Raw genomic sequence first — 20,742 nt, forward strand, 5'->3', positions numbered from 1 at the left:
GATTTACCAAATACAAAAATGTAAAAGCTTTTTTCTGGAAATTACTCATGTATGAATGTCTCAAGTCCTTTCCCATGAAAAAAATATATTTGATTACTTGCTGACCAGGAGATTTTTTATTTTCTTATTGTCAATCACGCTATTATCCATGGACTACAACCGTAATTATACCGGATTGCAATTAAAAATCGGTCCACCCTCGCATGATGGATATCATTTACGATGAAACCGGTCCCTTTTACAGTCACTGCAAACTTCAAAAGGGGGTCGATCGGTCATAGACGGCGATTTTTCAGTCTAATCCGGTTCTGATCTAGAACTTACAAGTCGAGTCTCATATTTCTAATCTGTCGAAACATAATTGGAGCATGGACAGGATTTAGCATCTGATTCGCACCGGAGAATTTCAGAAATTTGGGAAACTTTACCGGTTTTGCTCGGGCGATGTCACGTAAGCCGGAGCGATACTTCGTAATTCTCCTCGTAATAGAGAAAGCATTTCTTATTCGTGTGTTTTCCAATTCATTTGCATCGAATTTCAGAAACTCATTTTTTTTTTACACAAAATCGAAGTTGATTTTTTTCGTCGAAATTTTAAAGTGAAATACTTATTTAATTTTGGAGATTAATGAGAAAGTTTATTAATGTGAAAGTTCATAATTAAAACAATACATTCACATGTCTGCATTATTCTGTACCCATCAATGTATGCACTAATTCAGGAAATTGCAGAGAATCATATAGCATCTGTTAAACATAACATAAATATTTCGTAATATGTCCATTGTCGAAACTTTACCGTTTAATTATTCTCATAATGTACGTCAATTTATTCTATTTTTGATGAACAGTATTATTTTTTATAAAAAATTCTAGTCTAATTTTCTCTTGATAAATTTAATCTTACATGCTTATTAAAATTATCAAAATTAGTTTAATGTATTTATCATTTTTTATGAATCATGTATTTTTTGTGAAAAATTTTATTCTAACTTCTCCTTAATAAATTTAATCTTACGTTTATTAAAATTATCAAAACAAAATTCATTTTCTGCATCATGTATTTACTGTAAAAGCAATTATTATTTTAGTCTCCTTGATGTAAAGATTAATTCGTCCTTAAAAAAAAAGACCACCGGTCCAATTAAAAATTAATTTGTTCAGTCAAAAATATTCATTATTCTTCTCGTGGCATTTAATGAACAGCAGAACTAAAACGGCTAAAGATGTACGTACACGAACACAAAGGCCTAATGAACTAGCTAACGCTGATGTTACGCTACAACGTGAAAACGTAGCAGCAAAACGTACTTTAGCTGAACGTAGTTGCTGCCGCGGCTCGGTTGGTCGGCTCTACTCGGCGCTCGGAGAGACTTTCATCGCCGTCGAGAGAGCAAAGGGGGCCCGAGGCCCGGGGCACTCGACGGTCGGCCGGTGAAGGGAACGGATCGTCGCCGGGTTATCCCGACTCGCGTTGCACGGGCGAGCAAAACCGCGCCGGGTTAAAATGCCGTCAAGTTAGTTCCGTCGTAATCGCGGATCTTTCGTTCGGGTTCACGTTGGGGTACGCGTTGATCGAATGTCATCGAATCCGAGGATATAATCTTGCACGAAAAAGAGAGACGAAGAGGAGCGTGGGGCCAAGACGCGTCATGGAGAATCCCGAAGAAACAGCGATCGCTCGATAATGCTAACCGCGGTTAACTTGAGGTGCAACCGTTCGAATGATTCTGACTTGAGCGATATTTGATTGTGATCGAGGATCAGACCGTTGTTGACGAGTGTAGATCGTCGAGGAAGTGTCAAAGAGCTAGCGAGACTGGAAATGTCATAGTGCGAAGGGATTAACGGAGGATCGCACCTTGAAAAATCGAGAAGATCTGCGGGATCTGTAAGGAGCGATTCGAGGAAATCGTTTGAGTTCTGAAATACGACATTCTCGTCGGGTTGTTCTACTCGGTTGTTTTCGATACTAATTTCATCGGAGACGAGGAGGAAAGAAACATACACCTTCCGTGGAAAGTTCGTGGTGCGCGAGTGCTTCCTAGAGGCCCCCCCTCCCCTCCTGTTAGCGGGCCCCGCGGATGTTTGCCTGCCGAGGTGGTTCCTGGTCCGCTGGATTGTCGATGTGATCGCGCCGCGTCGTCCCGCCGATTCCGTGGAGAATGATCTTGGTGTACGGGATCATCCTGCCCCTCGTGGGAAGCCTAGCGTACGCGCAAGGCATGTATATTGTATACTTATGTCTACGATGCTTGTAGATTCGCCGAGATTTCGAGAGTGGAGTAAATCGAAGAGGCAGAGATAGGATTAAATAAGGCATCTGACAATGAAGAGAAGTCAGCCACGCGACTAATTCTTGTACGATGCAGGAACTGTTGATATCGCAACTATATGTATATGTATAAGTAGATATCTTTGAAGGGATTTAATGAACTCTCGTCTGGCTTACGTAACGATAAATATAGACTATCGGCTCACTTCTCATCTGGAAGTTTATATATGCGATATTTGAAAGTGAAGAAATCTACTTCGATTGTGAAAACATGATGCAAGGTTATTCTTCTCTGCAATTTATCAACTCGAGAAACACGAGATATCTTGTTAAATTAAGATTCAATTTAGATTTTTAAACTTCGATTTAATTTAAAAAAAAAAAGATAATTTCTATAGACAGAGGGTTTTGTTACCTAAATACGCGCGCTAAAAGCACGGATAAAAACTCTTCAATTTTCCATCATTTTAAATTAATTACTTGAACTCGCCTGCCGTATTACGCCACTTTCGAATTATATTTTCTATCTTACTCTCCGTCTCTTTTCTGCAAGTTAAAAGGCGATTGTGCAATTCAGATAAATATCGAGGCGATCAGATAAATTTCACGCGAGGCAAAAGAAAAAAAAATAAAAAGGATGCGCGTCTCACAAAGAGGATCTTTCCTCGCTGAAAGCCTTCTATCGCTCGCGATCGATCTCTCGCGAAATGCAAAACAGACGCAAGTACGCGTGCATCCTCTCCGCCGCCTCGCCGTATAGTGGCGTCCTACTCGGTGGAGTGCATTCCGCGAGTGCAGCACTCCCAATGGCAAGACCCTTCTGTAGATACATCGGAACGAATGCCTCTCTCTAAACATTTATTTAGATACCTACTTCACTTTATCCGCGAGTCATAAGCACGAGGAAAAGTCTCGGATGTGCGGTATTAAAGGACGGCTGTAAACGGATATCCGCGAGTCAGTCTCCGCGAGTAATTATCAACAATAAAAATCCCTTAATCGGTAGATTAAAGATTGACAGCGAGTTGTTAGCGAGAGAATATCCAGAGAATTGTGTGTGTGTGTGTTTTTTTTACTCGCCTCGTGAGAACGAAGAACCGCGTTAAGAGTTAAAATTGCCGAGCGCGCGACCTCAGAATCCTAGATGAAGGAAGGCAAAGGATCCTCTCCTGCGGTACAGACTCCGGCGGTTTATCCGGCTTGTCCCTGGGCGAGCGAGGAAAGGAGAGTAAGCGAGCGAAAACAGGTACCGCCCACTCTCTCGCGCGCGCGCGGGTTCTCGTCCTCGCGCTGGTCTTCTGGTGTCTCGAGGTCACCCGGTATATCCGTAGATAAAGAGCCCCCCCCGCCATTGGGCCCGCGGTATCGCGTCTCGCGCATTCTCCCCGCGGGTTTGCGCGAAATGGCTCAAGTCGAAAACGACTTCTCCTCGTCAGGTCGTTTTTTTTTTCCTTCTCTCCCTTTCCGACAACACACGCGTGGGATATCCCACTTCGTGTGGATACTTCTCTCGTCTTTAAATGCCAAACGAGTAAAAGTCTCTCGGGATACACTACTATATCCCGTTCTACTTCGTATCGGCCGAGCGTCATTTCGTTGCCGTAACAGTCGCGTTAATTCGCCTTTTTTTTTTTCGTTCGCCACAAATGCCATGGACTAAAAGTACGCTCGGTGCGCGCCACACGTTCCACTTAGCGTAATTGTACATTTCGCTATGACGCAAACGCGGGCTAGCTGCCTGTCGTACGTCAATTCTCGCATGTGAGAATACGGAGAGACACGTGCGGTGATAAACGAGTTCACGCGATCTCGTTGAACCTTGATTAATTTACGCGATTGGAAAAAAATTTAACGAAAAAAAAACCCGTAAAAGCCAAGCAAAGACGAAGAGATTCTCAAATTCGCTGCCAAATAAATCTGTATACGTCTTCCATGTATCTTTGGCCATCTCAGAATCGGAAAATTAGATTGAAATCCCATTAAATGATATTTAATCATTCGCTTCAAAACGACATCCGAGTCCGAATTTCGTCAAAGGCACTTCGGGAGTGAGTCAGAGGGTTAAAAGTTCGGACTGTACGTGGCGTGGCTACACCGGAAGTAGGGGCGAGCCACCTGTCCCCCGGCCGAAACACGATCTGGCCGGCGACGTCCGACCTACTTTGCACTCTCTTGCGAAAACCTTCTATTTTTTTTTCCACAAGAAGTAAACGGGATCGAAACTAGACCGGCGGCCGGCAGCGACGGCGGCGCGAGAAAACGGGATATGTAGATGATACGTTTTACGCGCGTTCGGGGCGAGTCCCGCTTTTACATACTTCCATCGCCGGACCGTTATCCTTGAAACGCTCCGACTTATCTAACGAGACGTCTGGAAACTGGGTAGATCGTACCCGCTGCGATCCGCTACCGTCGCCGGAGATTGATTTCGTCCTTCGCGCGCGCGAGCCCGTTTCCCGCATACTTCTTCCTCGATGCATACATACGTAACACCGCGATAATTCCACCGGGAAAATGTGCAACCTCCTTGCATAAGAGATTACTTGCCTCTGAGGAACGATTTAGAGTGTTTGAAAGTAAATACAGAGCCGCGCTCGTAGCGAGCGGGTCTGGCGCACGGTATATTCTCCAACGGACTAAAATGTTTCTTAATCCTGTAACACAGAAAATCCATCCAATAAAGCTTCAGTTTAGGATTGCGATTCAAGTGCGACCAGTAATCGGCGCGCGGTTTATAGAACTGACAAATGTATTTAAAATTTACGTATAAGAAATATATTATTGAGCACTAAAAGCCGCTTTGACCGAATGACTTTTTTTCACTTATTTGTATTATTCATTTATCGGCCCATTTCCATTTACGTATTATTGTCTATCTAGTAAATTTCCAGCAAAAATGGAATATAAATAGCATTTAAATTATATAATAAACTAAACGATTTTAGGTGCAGCTAATTTCTTAAGCGCAATGAATGTTCTCTTCTATTTGAAGAGATAAATACTTATCTCAGAGACGAGAGATTAATTAATTGAGATCTATTCCGAAGTATTTAGGTTATTGAGAAATCTAATACGGATCCACACTTGAGAGTTCAATGATTGCTTGAACTTTCCGTTATATCGAGCAGAATCGAAGCGTGGGAGGAGATTGGCGCTGACCGCACAGATTCCCGGATCGGGAACGCTCCTGCGCTCAGAAATAATCGAATGGCAACGATCGAGAGTGGGCGTGAATTCCATTTAGGTGTGTACCTGCTCAGCTGAGCTTTCAAAATGCGGAATGTGCGGAAAAGGCAGAGAAGACGCGTAATCCCTGCGATAAAAACACAATTATAAAAATAAAAATTCCATTTGTGGCAACAATGAAAAAGAATTAATAGTACGATATGACAAATTTAATTGAATAAACCGACAATAGTATAGCAGTAAAAAAACAATTTGTATTCGCGTTAAAATCAATCCTTTGTGTTGAATTTTTGACGTACTCATATGTTAAATTTAATGTGAACATAATGTGATTATGTTCTTTGAATATTTGGCATAAAATTGATATTTATAACAATGTAGAAAATTGACATTTTATTATGTTGAAATAACACAATTTATGGAAAAAATAGACGAAAATAATATAGTTTTAAAATATAGATCCTAAAACAAATGAATAAAAGATGTGTTAATTTAACATGTTATAAATTTTAATTTTGGTGAAGAAATATGTTTCTATATGGAAAGAACGATTTTGTTGAAAAGTCTAAAAATTTTACTAAAAATAGATCTAAAAATTAATTTTTGTTTAATCATCAAAAAATTGTGTCGGAATGTTAAAAATAATAAGCATTACTATAAAACATTTTGATATTTTAGCAATTGTTTTGACTTTCCCAAAAAATTATTTTGATTATTGAACAAAAATTATTTTCAGATCTGGATCCAGCAAAATTGTTCTTTCCGTATACATTTTGCTTCCAAATTGTGTTCAAAGGGTTATATTTTTTTGTATTAAGTTTTACACAATGTTTGTGTTATTAATTAACATATCATCTTGTGTCACATTAACGCAAAAATTTTTGAATGGGCCGTTTGGGACGCATGAACAATGAAATGTGTTACATTTAGTACATATTTTCCAACTGTGTATAGTTAATAATAGAAAATATATAGAAATCGTGTTTAAAAATTGCGTATTTTTACCACGTTTACTTTGAATAAACTCTTACGATATCTCGCTGGAAACGAAGTCTCTACGTCGGAGACTCTGTCGCCGAATGAAATTGCTTGTTTAGCAACAATAATGCTTGATGGAAGGTTTGCAGAGAAACTGGCCCTCGACGATCGTAATGTGCGCACGCATAGTGCACACGTAGGTACGGGCGGACGCGACCAAGAAAAGCGCTACTTGTGAAAGTGCTCTATTTCAAAATTCCGACGGCGATTCTTCTCTCCATGCGGTTTTTTCCTAATCCTTGCGAGACCTGAAAGCAATTGCAATTCGTCATGATGAAATTATTTTATCCACCGATCGCGCGCTATCAGATTTTTCCTCGGATTTTTCCGAGTGTGCGAACGAACAAAACTATATAGGGTACAGCGGAGTAATTTGAACTGTGAGGAAATTTGGATAATAGTAAGTATTTGCAAGAATTAAAAAAAATAAGAAATTTTAAGATACATTTCAGTATAAGCATTATAAACATTATAAAAAAAGAATGTTCGATTGAATTGGAGCAAAGACAGCATGGAATAAGCCATTACAGCTGTCATTGGTGTGATCTTGGTTTTAGGAGCTGCATATTGCATTTGTGTACATACAACTATTTCATATAGAAAAGTACAATCTAAACAAAAACAAATATGGTGAAAATAAAATTCTTAGAACTTCTAGTGGGCACCCCTTTATGTTTAGTAGCATTTTAGAAAACTTTAGAAAGAGTTCAATATCTCGAAGCCAGAGGTTTTCTTATTAATTTCTGTTTAATTTTGTCTGAAAAGTGTAATTTAATATTTAAAACACAATAGATAAATATAATGTTTAATTGCTTTTATTATAATTCAATGTTAAAAAGTTCTTTTACATTTATCGTACTTAAAATATTGGGACTAACATGATCATTTTATGTTTTTCTAATTTGTATTCAATTTGATTTGGAAAATATAATGAAATGTTCAAAAAAATATTTAAATATAAGATTTGGTCTTTACTGTAATTTTATCAATGTTCATTTTCAATGTTATTCAAATTACTCCTCAAAATTGATTTTCGTTAAAATTGTAGAGGTAAATCGAATAATGACGTCTCAAGATTTAAAGAATAATTGTTATACATTGGATAAATATTCTTTAAACATGTGAGTTTTCTGCTACATATTCAATTTAAGGATAAAATTATTACTTTTCGAGAAATTGTTCAAAAAGTTTGAAATTATTCAAATTACCCCGCTGTACCCTATCTACGGTTAGAATCTCTATTTTAAGCTAACGGTATCTGTATTATTAAGCGCACAAGTCGCCAGAGGCTGTATTATGAATCTCAATTAAGACAAAATGCATTTCGAATCGACGAAGAAGATGAATGAACGCGAGTACTTAGAACTCTTGGAAGAGACCCGATAATTCACTATATACGCGTGACTGCAAATTCTAATGTCGAATCTAACTAAGAGGTAATCCATCATTTTCTCTCTCTCTATAATGATACGTAATAAATTATAATGCTTTTTCTTATTCAGTGGGAGAGTAATATTTGCGTGTTTGCGCAGAATAAGCAGAAAAAAAATCCAAATTTATATGGTTCGGATAAGTATACATGCTAACTTCGCCGTTTCCACCTTCGACTTGCACACTTCACGCGCCGGCTGATTTTGTAATCTGCGCGAGCCTTCTCTCACATCCCTCTCTCATTTTTCACCTTTACACTTGGTGTTTGTTCGCGCGAGGCGTCGGACGAAAGATAGCCGAGGTTCGCACGCTGCCGATCCGCTGCCGATCCGATCGCGATCGCGGGATGGAGGGGGAGGTGAGGGAAATCGCATTCGCGCGCGGGTGGCAGGTCAGCGCGCGATTGCCCTACATAATGTAACGTTCGCGCTCGCGATGGGAAGTAAAAATGTCGTCCCCCGCGCGGCGGAGAGGGAGAACCCTTTTCCCTGTACGTTCCGCGGGAAAGAGGAAGCGGAGACAGAGACGAGATACGCTGGGACGATTGTAACATTTAGCCATTAGGACTTGTGCGCCGAACGAACGAACGAACGAACGATGGAATGCCAAGCGCGCAGTGAACATAATCGAACGCACGCTTGGGTGGGGTCCTTGAGACGCGATGCAGATGCAGACGCCGTGACGGGATGCAATTGATGCAAATGGATACGTTTTTGCTTGATTCACTTCCGCCTGATCTCTTGAGGGGAGAGAAGAAAAAAAAGAGATTCAACTGAAAAATAATATAGGAATACTAATTCGTTATAGTTAAAATTATATTGTTTTTTATAATATACGAATACTAATTTGTTATAGTTAAAATTATATTGTTTTTTTTTATCAACGCAAACTTTATATGACACATTTTTGAAAAGAATCGTGATTAAAAAAGATCTTAATTCTTTAGTGCCACACAATATGTTTTGTTACGAGACAACATATATACGCACATATATATGTATATATATTTGATTAGTATTTTGATAACTATTACGAATATCGTAAAATGGTAAAGGACTTTTCAATTCATTATCAGTTTAACCCACTCTACCTCCTTATGTATATATATACTTTTTTATATATATTTGGCGTAAATTTTTTTTTTAATGACTAATATCTTGATAATTATTGCGAAGATCGTAAAATAGTAGAGGATTTTTCAATTCAATTTAGTCCACTCTATCTGCCCACAAGCATTTTTACCATTGAGTAACGGACACCCTGTATATGTACTTATGTAGTATATATAATATATAATACATATAATCGTATATGCGTATGTCGTATACACGTACAAACATATATTTATGTATAAAATAAATATAAATATATATATATATATATATGTATATATGTATATACATATACATTTCTCAACAAAATTAAAGCATCACTTACTCTACCCTCCAAAAATAGCCAAAATTCAAGAAAGTGTAACTTTGTAAAAAATGATCGTATCAAGATGTTCAAAAAAGCATTTTACAGCTTGAAATCTCTACTTTTCAAATCGACATTTTAGAAAACGATCCTACTGATATTTTATGGAATTACACGGATAGAAAAGGAGACTCGACAAATCTTAAACTTTTTTACAAACTTTGACAAGTTCCATGACGCAAATTAAAAATTGCATACAAATGTAGTTTACAACTTTCGAAAGAGTGAATTTTTATCTTTAATTTCTTTTTTTATTGAGCGTTGTACGATCTTTTTTCAAGTGCAACTTCGTGAAAAATGATTGTAAAGAGATTTTTCAAAAAGCATTTTACATCTTGAAGTCTCTACTTAGTACTTTTTAAATCGACACTTTAGAAAACGATTTACTATGACGTTTTTACGGAGGTGCATAGGTGTAAAATCGAGATGCGTCAAATCTCAAAAATTTTTGCAAATTTTGCAAAGTTTCATGGCGTGAATTAAAAATTACACAAATGCAGTTTATTGCTTTCGAAAGAGTAAATCTTTATCTTTAATTTGCTTTTTTGTTGAGCGTTGTATGATTTTTTTTACCAATTTATTCAACATTGAAGCATAAAGGACCGTCCTTTTGCATTGGAAAACCAAATTGGCAGCTTTTGTGATCAACTTACACAGATAATCATAAAAACTGCTAATCTAGTTTTGACGAAATCTATATAACTTTTTATCAGACATCTCTTGCGAGTTCTTTACCTCTTGTCAAAAGTGTGATAACTCCTCATCATATTTCTGTGCTCTATTTATAGTTTATACAGACATACATGGGACCAACAGTTTTAACGTCGGTTCCGATTTAGAGGGATTCTCATAAATATTAAAAATCACTATTATATTTTATTAAGTCTAATGTCTCTATGATTATTTTTGCATTGTTCCTTGCGTAAACATTAAAAAAATTAAATATTTAAATAATAAGTATAAATGTACGGATCTAATAAGTTGTCGTTATCATTATACTTACGGACATATTCCTGTATTAGTATAATATTCGTACAACCTCTTCCCTGGCTTCGAATCAATATTTTGTTATAATTTTTCGGGAATTTGAATTCCATTGTTGTATATGTACTTATATAAAATAATTAAATTAGGAGATCTTCTTTTGTCGACATATTTTGATAGAATACTGGCATTTCTTCTGCCATAATTTTTGCTGAAATATACGTCACTTACATCACGTAATTTTAACAAAATTGTATTTAAGAATTGTGGAAAGCTGCTTGAAAGTCAATTAATTAGTATAATTTTAACAAAATTATATTTAAAAATTATGAAAAGCTTAAAAGTCAGTCTTGTTTTACACATGTAAATGTACAAGTGAATTTGAAAATTAGAAAATAATACAAATACAAATTTGTTTAAATCTTTCAAGAAACATACTTCTTGAAAAGATTTAAAAAGATTTAAACAAATTTGTATTTGTATATTTTTCAATTTTTAAATGTACTTAGATATACATGTGCAAAACAAGATTGACTTTCAAGCAACTTTTCATAATTTTTAAATATAATTTTGTTAAAATTGCACTAATACAAGTATATATAAAAATAAGAGGTACAGACTTATGTCTGCATCACTCATAAATTAATTGGTACCTCTATGAAAATTTATTTTGTCGATTACGTGTATCTGGTACGCAAGTACCAGCAGAAAAAATATGCATTCGTGTATTAAATAACTTCAAGAAATAAGACGAAATATAGAAACAATAACTAAGAGGTCCTAATACATACATATATGTACGTTGGATATTGTGTAAAAATATCGCGTAAAAATAAACATAATAATACAATAAATTTTTTTCAATTGAAGCGTCAGACTTTAATAAATAAAATGATAATAATTAATAAAATGTCTTTTTTTTTAATAAAAACATTATAGCACATAAAATAAAACAAATCGTTGGGTATGTACTATACCCACAGAGGCACCGAAAGGTTAAATTTCATAGAAAAAAGCTGCTATTCTATTATATATCTTAATTAATCCCGTCTCTTGATTTTCAATTCGGTCGAGACTTCAGAAAGAAAATTTCCCTCTGCGTAACTGTGAACGAAATCGCGGACTGCTTGCGTCAATGAAATTTCTAGTTTATACGCTTAGTCATATAAATTCACGCATATGCAAAAAGAAAAGAATAAATACTATAAGGAATAGATATAAAAGAAATCTAGTTTTCCATTCGTTTCCATTCTCCAGCTGAGATATTTATTATTTTTATACTATGACTAGTTCGATAATAAAATAAAATAATATATGTGTATAGACACGCGCAGAAAACAAGTAATTTATGATAAATGATGTTGTATATTGTGCAATGCATTATAGAATCATAAATTTTCTGGGAACGTGCTGCGGTCGTATACGCCGTATATCGTTTAATATTTCCGCAAAAACGTATTTGCTAATTGCGAAAAAGCTCGCACGTGCCGGTTTTCACGCCGCTCTCGTCGTCGCCGAGCGACGCCGACGCCGACGTCCTTGGAGGTCGCCGAAGCAGCGAGGAGACGCGGGCGATGCACCCTCGCCTCCGAATCGGCCTCGAAAGGCGGCCGTGCGCGCGCGTTGCAGTTTTGACAGATCGAGCTACCGCTCGCGCCGCGCGCGCGCGGCGCGTTTCATAACATTTCACGGCAGGTTAGGCGTAGAAAGGTGATGCAACGCGCGGCTCGATACACCACGCGCGTTTCGTACAATGGATTAGGAAACCCCGATATAAAACGGGCTCTCTTCGAATCTTCCGGCGAAGAGAGGAGATAACGGGCGGCAAAAGAAGGCAGGCAGGCACGCGGAGAGAGGAAAGAAAAAAGACGGGAACCAACGCGCGACCGACAAAAAGAACACGATATTCCGTTGGAACGACGTCGTAAACGGTTTACGGAATGCTCCACTTCAATTGTCTCGTTGACAGACGAGAAGTTAGATTCGATCGAATTAGAGTGAATTGCTTTCAAACGGAATGTCGAGAAGGACATTTACCGCGGTACTTTCCTCTCTATACCGAAAAAGTACGATTTTGTCTAAATATCGAAGAATTTAGGTAGAAGTACAGATCTGAAAATAAATTTTGTTGAATATTCGGTTGGTTGAAATAATTATGTAGGAAATTCAAGTATGACGAGCAACACTGCAAAGAGTTTCGACATTCTAGCAATCAGCTTGAGCGTCCTACATAATTATTTTCATAGTCCAACAGAATTATTTTCAGGTCTGTATCTAGCTAAATTTTTAGATACTTTAAACACTGGCAAAACTGTTCGTTCTATGTATGTACCTTTTGTTGTGCATTTATGATTTCCAATGTAAATGCAATTTCTATGGTCTATCGTATTAATACATTGTTCAACGATGAGATCATATTCCTCGGTGAGATAATCAACAAAATTTTAATTAGCTTTATAGATTATTCTACAATGGAATATTCATCACGGAAAGAACGGTTTTGTTAGATCTAGATCTGAAAATAATTTTTGTTTAATAATCAAAATAATTTTGTGCGAAAGTCAAAATGATTGCTAGAATATCAAAACATTTTATAGCAATGCTTATCAGTTTTAATATTCCAATAATTTATATTTAAATTATATTTAAATTATATTTTGATAATTTAACAAAAAATTATTTTCAGATTTATGTATTTAGCAAAATTTTTAAATTTTTTAACAAAATCGTTCTTTCGGCAGCAGAATTTCAGAAATGTCACCAATTTAAAATATTGAAGTTACGATTTATTTATTTTCTTTATGTGAATGGATGTGTGTGTGTGTGTGTGTGTGTGTGTGTGTGTGTGTGTGTGTGTGTGTGTGTGTGTGTGTGTGTGTGTGTGTGTGTGTATGCGCGCGCGCGCGCGCGCGCATGTTACAAGACATTAAGTATTCATAATAATAATAATAAATCATGATATACAGCGAATAATTGCCGGTAATGTGCGATCGCGGCAAGTCTTTTGCCGAAAGTTTGCCACGAGAGCGAATAAAATTGTCAACCGGTTTCTCTCGGCGCGGCAGTAAAGTTCGCTCTCGATAGCGTTGCTTTTACGCAAACCAGCCTGGCCGACACGTAATAGTCTGGCTGATTACGCCAATCAAAAATCGCTGGTTAGAGCGGGGGAAAAAAGTGTCGCGTGTCTGATTCGATCGGCGAGCCTTGTCTTCCGCAGGCGACTTCCGCTAAATTCGATGCGATCGGATCGCTATTGTTCTCGGTCTCCCGAAAGCTCTCATTGTCGCAAGGCGTGCGACTGGCAACGCATGTTGCAAGTTTGACAAGATCGAAGGGAAAGTGATGGAAAAGTGTACAGTCATTAGAGAGAGGTGAACTGCTCAAAGAGAAAATTGACGTAATTATATAAAAATGCGATATTTTTATTTATTAGTTAAAAATACTTTATTAGTAAAAAATAAGAAGAAGAAGTAAGATTTTCTGTACATCAAAAAATTTAATTATTTAACAGTTTAAATTTTTATTGTAATTGTATTTAAAATAGTAATGTTTTGACTTGTGATTCTGTCTATGAATTTTTTTGCGGCCCTCACGCGGGGCTCATAGCTGAAAACATAAATCATATAAATCATATTTTCTACAGCTTTGGCTATAAGTATAAAGTCCCCCTCACAAATTGACATAAAGATTTTATATCTTCTAACGAAAAATAAATTAAAAATTATTTTTTTAAAAAATAATATTAATTTTTGTAATTACTTAATATTTTGTATTTATTATTATTTAATATTATTTAATCTTTATTTGGCTTTTATTATCTTTTATTATCTTTTCCAAAAAAATGATAAATTGAGGATGCTTTATCTTTATGATCAAGGTTGTATTTTATGTAAGCGAAATAGACATTACGTGAAAAGTGAAAAAGAAAAAGTTAAAAAAGATTGGGCATCGCTGTTTGAAAGTTTAATTTAAAAATGTTCGAATCTGCTTCGAACCATTTTTCAGCTGGAATATTTAACAGAGGGAACGATCGAAGTGGGATTATCAAAGTCTTTGCCGTGATATATTTTCGATTGTGACTTGGAATAAATTTCCGATTTGACAACAATTAGAATTTGTTTCCCTTATTTTTCTATCGGCACCATCTCTTTCAACCGCACTTTCTACATCTCGCATTGCATGTATTTTCACGTAAATGCGCGCGCTACGCTGTCTCGTTTCAGACGCAGAAAGTGTAACCAAGTGCAGCGCGCAAAGATCGTTTCGTTACCCCGGTTACTCACTGAACGCCGCAAAGCGGCAAATTGCTCATTTGTTGGAGAAGGCTTGAATTGCCTTCAGGTATTCGCGGTTACTTGAATTTACGCCAGGGGAGGGAGGGGGGAGGGGACGAAAAGGCTCTCCCGCAGAGAGAGCGAGAGAGAGAAAGAGAGACAGAGATGAAGAGGGGGGGAGGGGAGAGGTCGCGAGTCGAAATATCGCGCGGTAAAATATTGGGTGTTCGTTAGGTAATCAACTTGACGCGGGAGAGATCGTAATGTGCGGCTTTTGAGGCCCTCCTTCCGCTATTGTGTCGGCATGCACACCCGGTGGATCGACCTCTCTCCCTCTTGCGATAGATCACGGGGGCACGCCTACTTTCTAACTTCCTCGACACAATCGGTTCTACTGATATCGCGCGGTGTATATGCAACGTTACAGATCCGCCGGTGCGCACAGGTCGATCGTTGTATCTACTCACGTTCTTACTTAACGCGAGCAAGCAACTCGCAACGTGCCGCATGCACGCACGGCGCGGTGCGCGGCGCGGCGGCGCGGCTATTACAAAAGCTCGTCTCGCAAATCGACCGCGCGATCTTTTGTATCTCCAACTGGATCTGGTGCGTCGTGCAATCGTCGCACATTTTTTGTTTAATTTAGCCGACAGCATTACAGTCGAATCTCGAACCTCTCCAACTCGAGAACCTTTAGAAAACGAAAATTTTGTTCATTTCCTTCTATATTCCACTACTCCTCTATAAATCGAAATAAAATCTACCTTAACTCGAATTATTTGTCAAATATTTAGATGTATTATTTTACCTCTGCAACTCGAATTTAAAGTAGCCAGACCTCTACAAGTCGTAGGTTATCTCTATAAGTCGAACTTCTATTGTCGCAGCCCTCTATTATATATACTTATAATTCGAATTGTAGCTATGTGTAACCATAAGTAATAGCCTAGTATTTTGTTTTATGATTACATTTATTATATGTATGTAATAAATAATTCACTATCAAATATTGATTTTTTTTTCTTTAAAAGTCATTATAATCGGAAAATTATAAACTCTTGTACAAAGCCTCCGTAAGTCGAATTTTCAAATTTTAACCCTTTTTTACTCGAATTTCGATAAGTTGAAAACTCCATAACTCGAAGGGTTTTTCTCTTCCCTTTCGAGTTATCGAGGTTCGACTGTATTTCTTTAAGAGAATTTAATTAGGTACTCGTTGTGTCTACCAAAGATTCGTAATGTCACAAATTTGTATTAATGAATTTGTAGTAATTTCTAATTTCCCTGACAATAGAGTCCATTGATACCGCTTGCGCATGTGTGCACAGGAAAGGTCGAGCGATATACTCATGCCCTTGCTTCATTCGAGCGAGCAACAACGTGTCATGCGGGCCACGTCGCATGCATGATATAAATATTGCAAAAGCTCGTCTCGCAAATCGACTGTGATCTTTTACATCTCTATATGGACCTGGTGCATTATGCAATCATCGAAATCGCATTTTTTAATTTAGGTAATGGCATTACTCCGTTAAAAGAATTTAATTAATTTTTGTTGTATTTACAAAGATTTACAGTGTCACAAACAAAGGACCACGCACAAAATTTATGGAAAAGTGCTCTCGGTCGAATTGGCTGAATTTTTGATATGTTGTAGTTCTCGTCATTTTGAACAAATGTCTCAATGGGCACAACTCGATGCTGTGACTAGTTTAAGAGATATAGGTAGTCAAAGTATCCTCTGCCGAAAAAGCGATATGCACTACATTCGCGTCATTATCGACTCCTTAAAGCTTTGTTTCTAATATATATGAGTTAAATAGTTGCAATGATAGTAATTATAATAAATATAATAATTATAATTACAATTACGATCATAAATATACTTATGCTCGTGTAAAGTCACACTATATCAATCTGAAGGCTCACAATATGATTTCGAAAGGTAAAATGTTGAAACTATATACATATTTTCTTGCTCTCAGCGTTACCCAGGATTAACGTGGACGTGGCAGGTCCACGTCATTGATCTTGGATAACGCTGAGAGCAAAAAAATACATATGGTAACCATGCATGTATTCACAGTAATACCTAATACTTCTTCTTTTATCATTTTTGGTACATACAACATATCATCTTAATTAATCGACTGAATTCTTATGAGAGATTGACAAAAGCGAATAAACTGAAAAACATTCAGTTATTATCGAGTAGTCTACTCTCTCATAAGAATTCAGTCGATTAATTAAGATGATATGTTGTATGTACCAAAAATGATAAAAGATGAAGTATTAGGTATTACTGTGAATACACATGGTTACCATATGTATTTTTTTGCTCTCAGCGTTATCCAAGATCAACGACGTGGACCTACCACGTCCACGTCGTTGATCCTGGTTAACGCTGAGAGTAGGAAAATATGTATATGGTTTCAACATTTTACCTTTCGGAATTATACTGTGAGCCTTCAGATTGATATAGTGTGACTTTAGACGAGCATAAATATAATTATGATCGTAATTGTAATTATAATTATTGTTATATATATTATAATAATTATTACATTTATTGTAATTATTATTATTGCAACTATTTAACTCATATATATTAGAAACAAAGCCCTAAGAAGTCGATAATGTAATGCATATCGCTTTTTCGGCAGAGGACACTTTGACTGCCTACATCTCTGAAACTAGTCATAGGATCGAGTTGCAGCTCATTGAGACATTTGTTCAGAATAACGAGAACTACAACATATCAAAAATTCAGCCAATTCGACCGAGAGCACTTTTTAAGTTATGTGCGTGGTCCTTTGTAAATAACACCGCAAGTGATTTAGTTCATCAGCAGAATTGCAGATTATTAATTTATTAATAAAATTCGCTGGGACACAAAGTGGAGCGGATGTTTCGCTGCTCTGTCTTTCAATCCTAGAGATTTCGATTTCGATTGAAAATTACTTTCGAATATTTTTTTTTGCTGCGCGTAAAGATATGTTTTCGCGACGGTTGACCGGTAGAGGATGGCTGTACGTGACTTACGTCAAATCGCCTCGAAATTACGGATCACGTTTCGGAATTCAAATCCCCCCGTGTATATTCGCATGTAAAGATAACACGTACGAATGAAGGACACGTAACGGAGTTTCGGATAACACGGTGTCAATGTTAAGAATAAAATGAGCGATAGACGACGACATACCTACGTCTCGAATCGTTAATGACTTGTAAGAGCAGCGTACGGCAAACGGAACATAGGAATGGAACATGAGAATGTAACGACGTTTACTTTGAACTTTAAAGAAGATAAATGTGAATTTAAATCATAATCGATTATTAATGCCGTCACTTTGATCGCTTGATATGTAGCTTCATACACTACATATAAATTGAATTTTTAAGCTTGTGTCGTTTGAGTATGTATTATATTCATTTTTACAAATGTGTTAATATTTACACTTTAAATAAACTACATATATGTATACATATGTATATAAAAGTTATATGTTATATGTTATATGTATATAAAAGTTAGTGTTATATTTATAATATTCTATTTTTGTTAAATAACATTTTATAATTTATATTATATATTCTTTTATTATTATATTTTTATTGTTATAATACTAAAATTTAAAAAATTTAATGACAGAAATCTCAATTCTATGTATAAGTATTTTAAATGTTCAAAATCATTTATACAATAATTTCATTGCGATGCAAAGACTAAATGTTCCGTGATTAAATAAATTTGGTTTATTTGCAGAATAACTAATGCATTGCAATAAAATTTTACATAAATCATATTTAAAGTATATTAAAAAAATTGAGATTTTTGTCATTATTTTATTTCCATTAAAATGCAGATAGAAAAAATATTATTTCTTATTGCATATAATTTTTGATTCTAAACCAACTAAACTTTTGGTACTACTTTTAAATGCGATCTAGAATAATCTGTAATTTGTTTATAATTTTTTTATAATACATCCTTAATGAATTTAGTGTCAATTTTTTAAAGTTCAGAATTTGATGAAAAGTTATGAATCTTCGGAATTTAACAACTGTGAATTCAGCGTACAAAAGAAGAAATTCTTATACATTATACAATTATACGCATTATTATGAATAATAGGATTTTATTGTTTATAATCTAACAATAAGTGTCTTCGATCACTTGTAATCCAAGGATTACGAAACAGAGTCGTCATCTTCCTGCCTCACGTTCCGGAATCTATGATCGTGCTTAGATTTGGAATTTCGACGGCATATTCTTGTTTTCAATATACCGTTGGAGTGACAGAGCCGATATATCGATCGTTAATGATAATACGTGTGGAACTGTACCGTGACACACACATACATACACACATACACACACACCACACACACACACACACACACACACACACACACACACACACACACGCCGCACCTAACACTCTGATCCTTAATTCTAACCTATTTTACTCCTAATAAAGGGACTTCCGCTTCCGTTTACAAATTTTCAACTTTCGTTTACAATTTTTTTTGTATTATATCTATTTATATCCATTTCTATAAATTTTCTACGTTGACTTTTTCTTTACTGCCATACACCTACATACATCCATGCTTTCCTTTCCTCTATCCATTCCTTTATTCATTTGTTCGACCATCCATCTACTTATCCATCTACCCCTCACTTCCTAGCAGACGCAGCATTGTAACATTCCAGCTACATATATTACAGAAATTTTACAATGTTGCTGCAATATTGTAGTTATAATTTTGTATTTGCTGAGATTGTCCTTGAAAATTTTATCGTCCAATTTACCGATAATATACTGACCGCTTTATCCGTTAATTGACGGTCCCAATAATCTCATTGTTATGCACGTTAACGTTATTGCTTTTAAACTGTTTCGTTAGTCTTAAAAATTTTATTGTCCGTATTTTAGCAATAAACATTATACGTGTGATAGTGATCCAAGCTTGGCGGGGTTTCTTACTTGCAATTATGAGTAATTTAATGTAAACATATCGTTAAATAAGTTCATTTCGTGACGGACATAGTATATTCAATTTTCTTTTTAATATAAATAAAAAGTAGCATGTATAAAGTAAGCATGTCTAAAAAGTGGATCATAAGACGTTTCTAAGATGTCTTTAAGACATATTACAATATAATATTACAATATATAATGCCTGTCTAAATGACGCCTGTTAAACGTCTTACACAGCTCACTTTTGGACATGCGTGCAGCGAAAGAGAGCTTTAGCTTTTCGCTATCTTGATCCATTTTGTTTTTACTTTTCTTATTCCTTTAACTCTCTTAGATTTAGGAAGCATTTTCTCGCTTCTGCTTTTCCCCAAATACATATTTCCCTGCAAGTATTTCCAGAATGATCAGTTACAAAAAATCTCCGTAAGATACAAATGTAGACGGTGCAGAAACGTACACGGGTGCCTGCAGTAAATTCGTATAACCGCGTGAGGATTAATCAACACCCTACTGGCAGATTCGCCGCGAGCAACGTGATCTGTGCGAACGACGGCGAAACAGTCTGGAATGTGAGCCGATCGATCCTTCGGCCTCGGTCGGCCCCGCCGCGCGCATCTTCACCCTCTCGTACCCTCTGCACAACCCCTTACGCATGTGTGCCACGGCGTTTGTTCCCCCACGCACGTGACTTCCGGCTCGCGGTGCGGCCGACCGGGCAACGCGACGTGCAGCGATAGCGCGACGCGCGGCAGTCGACGCGCAGTGCCGCGACACGGTGCGACGTCGACGGTTGCGACGGCGGCGACGTCGACGACGACGAGGCCCCCCCCAGGTCCAGGCCAGTGCGACTCGCCCCTCTTGCCAGGACGGTTCGCTCCTCCAGCGAAGGGAGGTGAGGCGGTCCCGGTCCGAGGCCCGACGACTCCTGGAGGAGCGTAGCGTGGCGCGGCGCGGCGCGGCGCGGCCGTGACGTAGCGTGGTGGACTGTGCGAAGTCAAATCCTCCCCCTTTGGCCACCCGGTGAGTCGGCTCTTCGGTGACAGCGTGCGATTCCCGTGGCGAACATTCGGGAAGCGCTCTCTCTCTCTCTCTC

General features: G+C 37.1%; 1 protein-coding gene across 1 annotated transcript in view; it reads left to right on the top strand.

Annotated features, from left to right (window-relative positions):
- The first annotated feature begins 1,421 nt into the window (after window positions 1-1,421).
- LOC105449355 (sushi, von Willebrand factor type A, EGF and pentraxin domain-containing protein 1) overlaps window positions 1,422-20,742 on the top strand; it is a 50,221-nt gene continuing 30,900 nt past the window's right edge. Inside the window, exon 1 of the mRNA XM_011688527.1 lies at window positions 1,422-2,223. Within this exon, the coding sequence (XP_011686829.1) occupies window positions 2,166-2,223 (58 nt within the window). The 5' untranslated portion in view covers window positions 1,422-2,165. The remainder of the gene's footprint in view (window positions 2,224-20,742) is intronic.

This window comes from Wasmannia auropunctata, unplaced genomic scaffold, assembly GCF_000956235.1.
Source record: "Wasmannia auropunctata unplaced genomic scaffold, wasmannia.A_1.0 LD336076.1, whole genome shotgun sequence".
Taxonomy (NCBI): domain Eukaryota; kingdom Metazoa; phylum Arthropoda; class Insecta; order Hymenoptera; family Formicidae; genus Wasmannia; species Wasmannia auropunctata.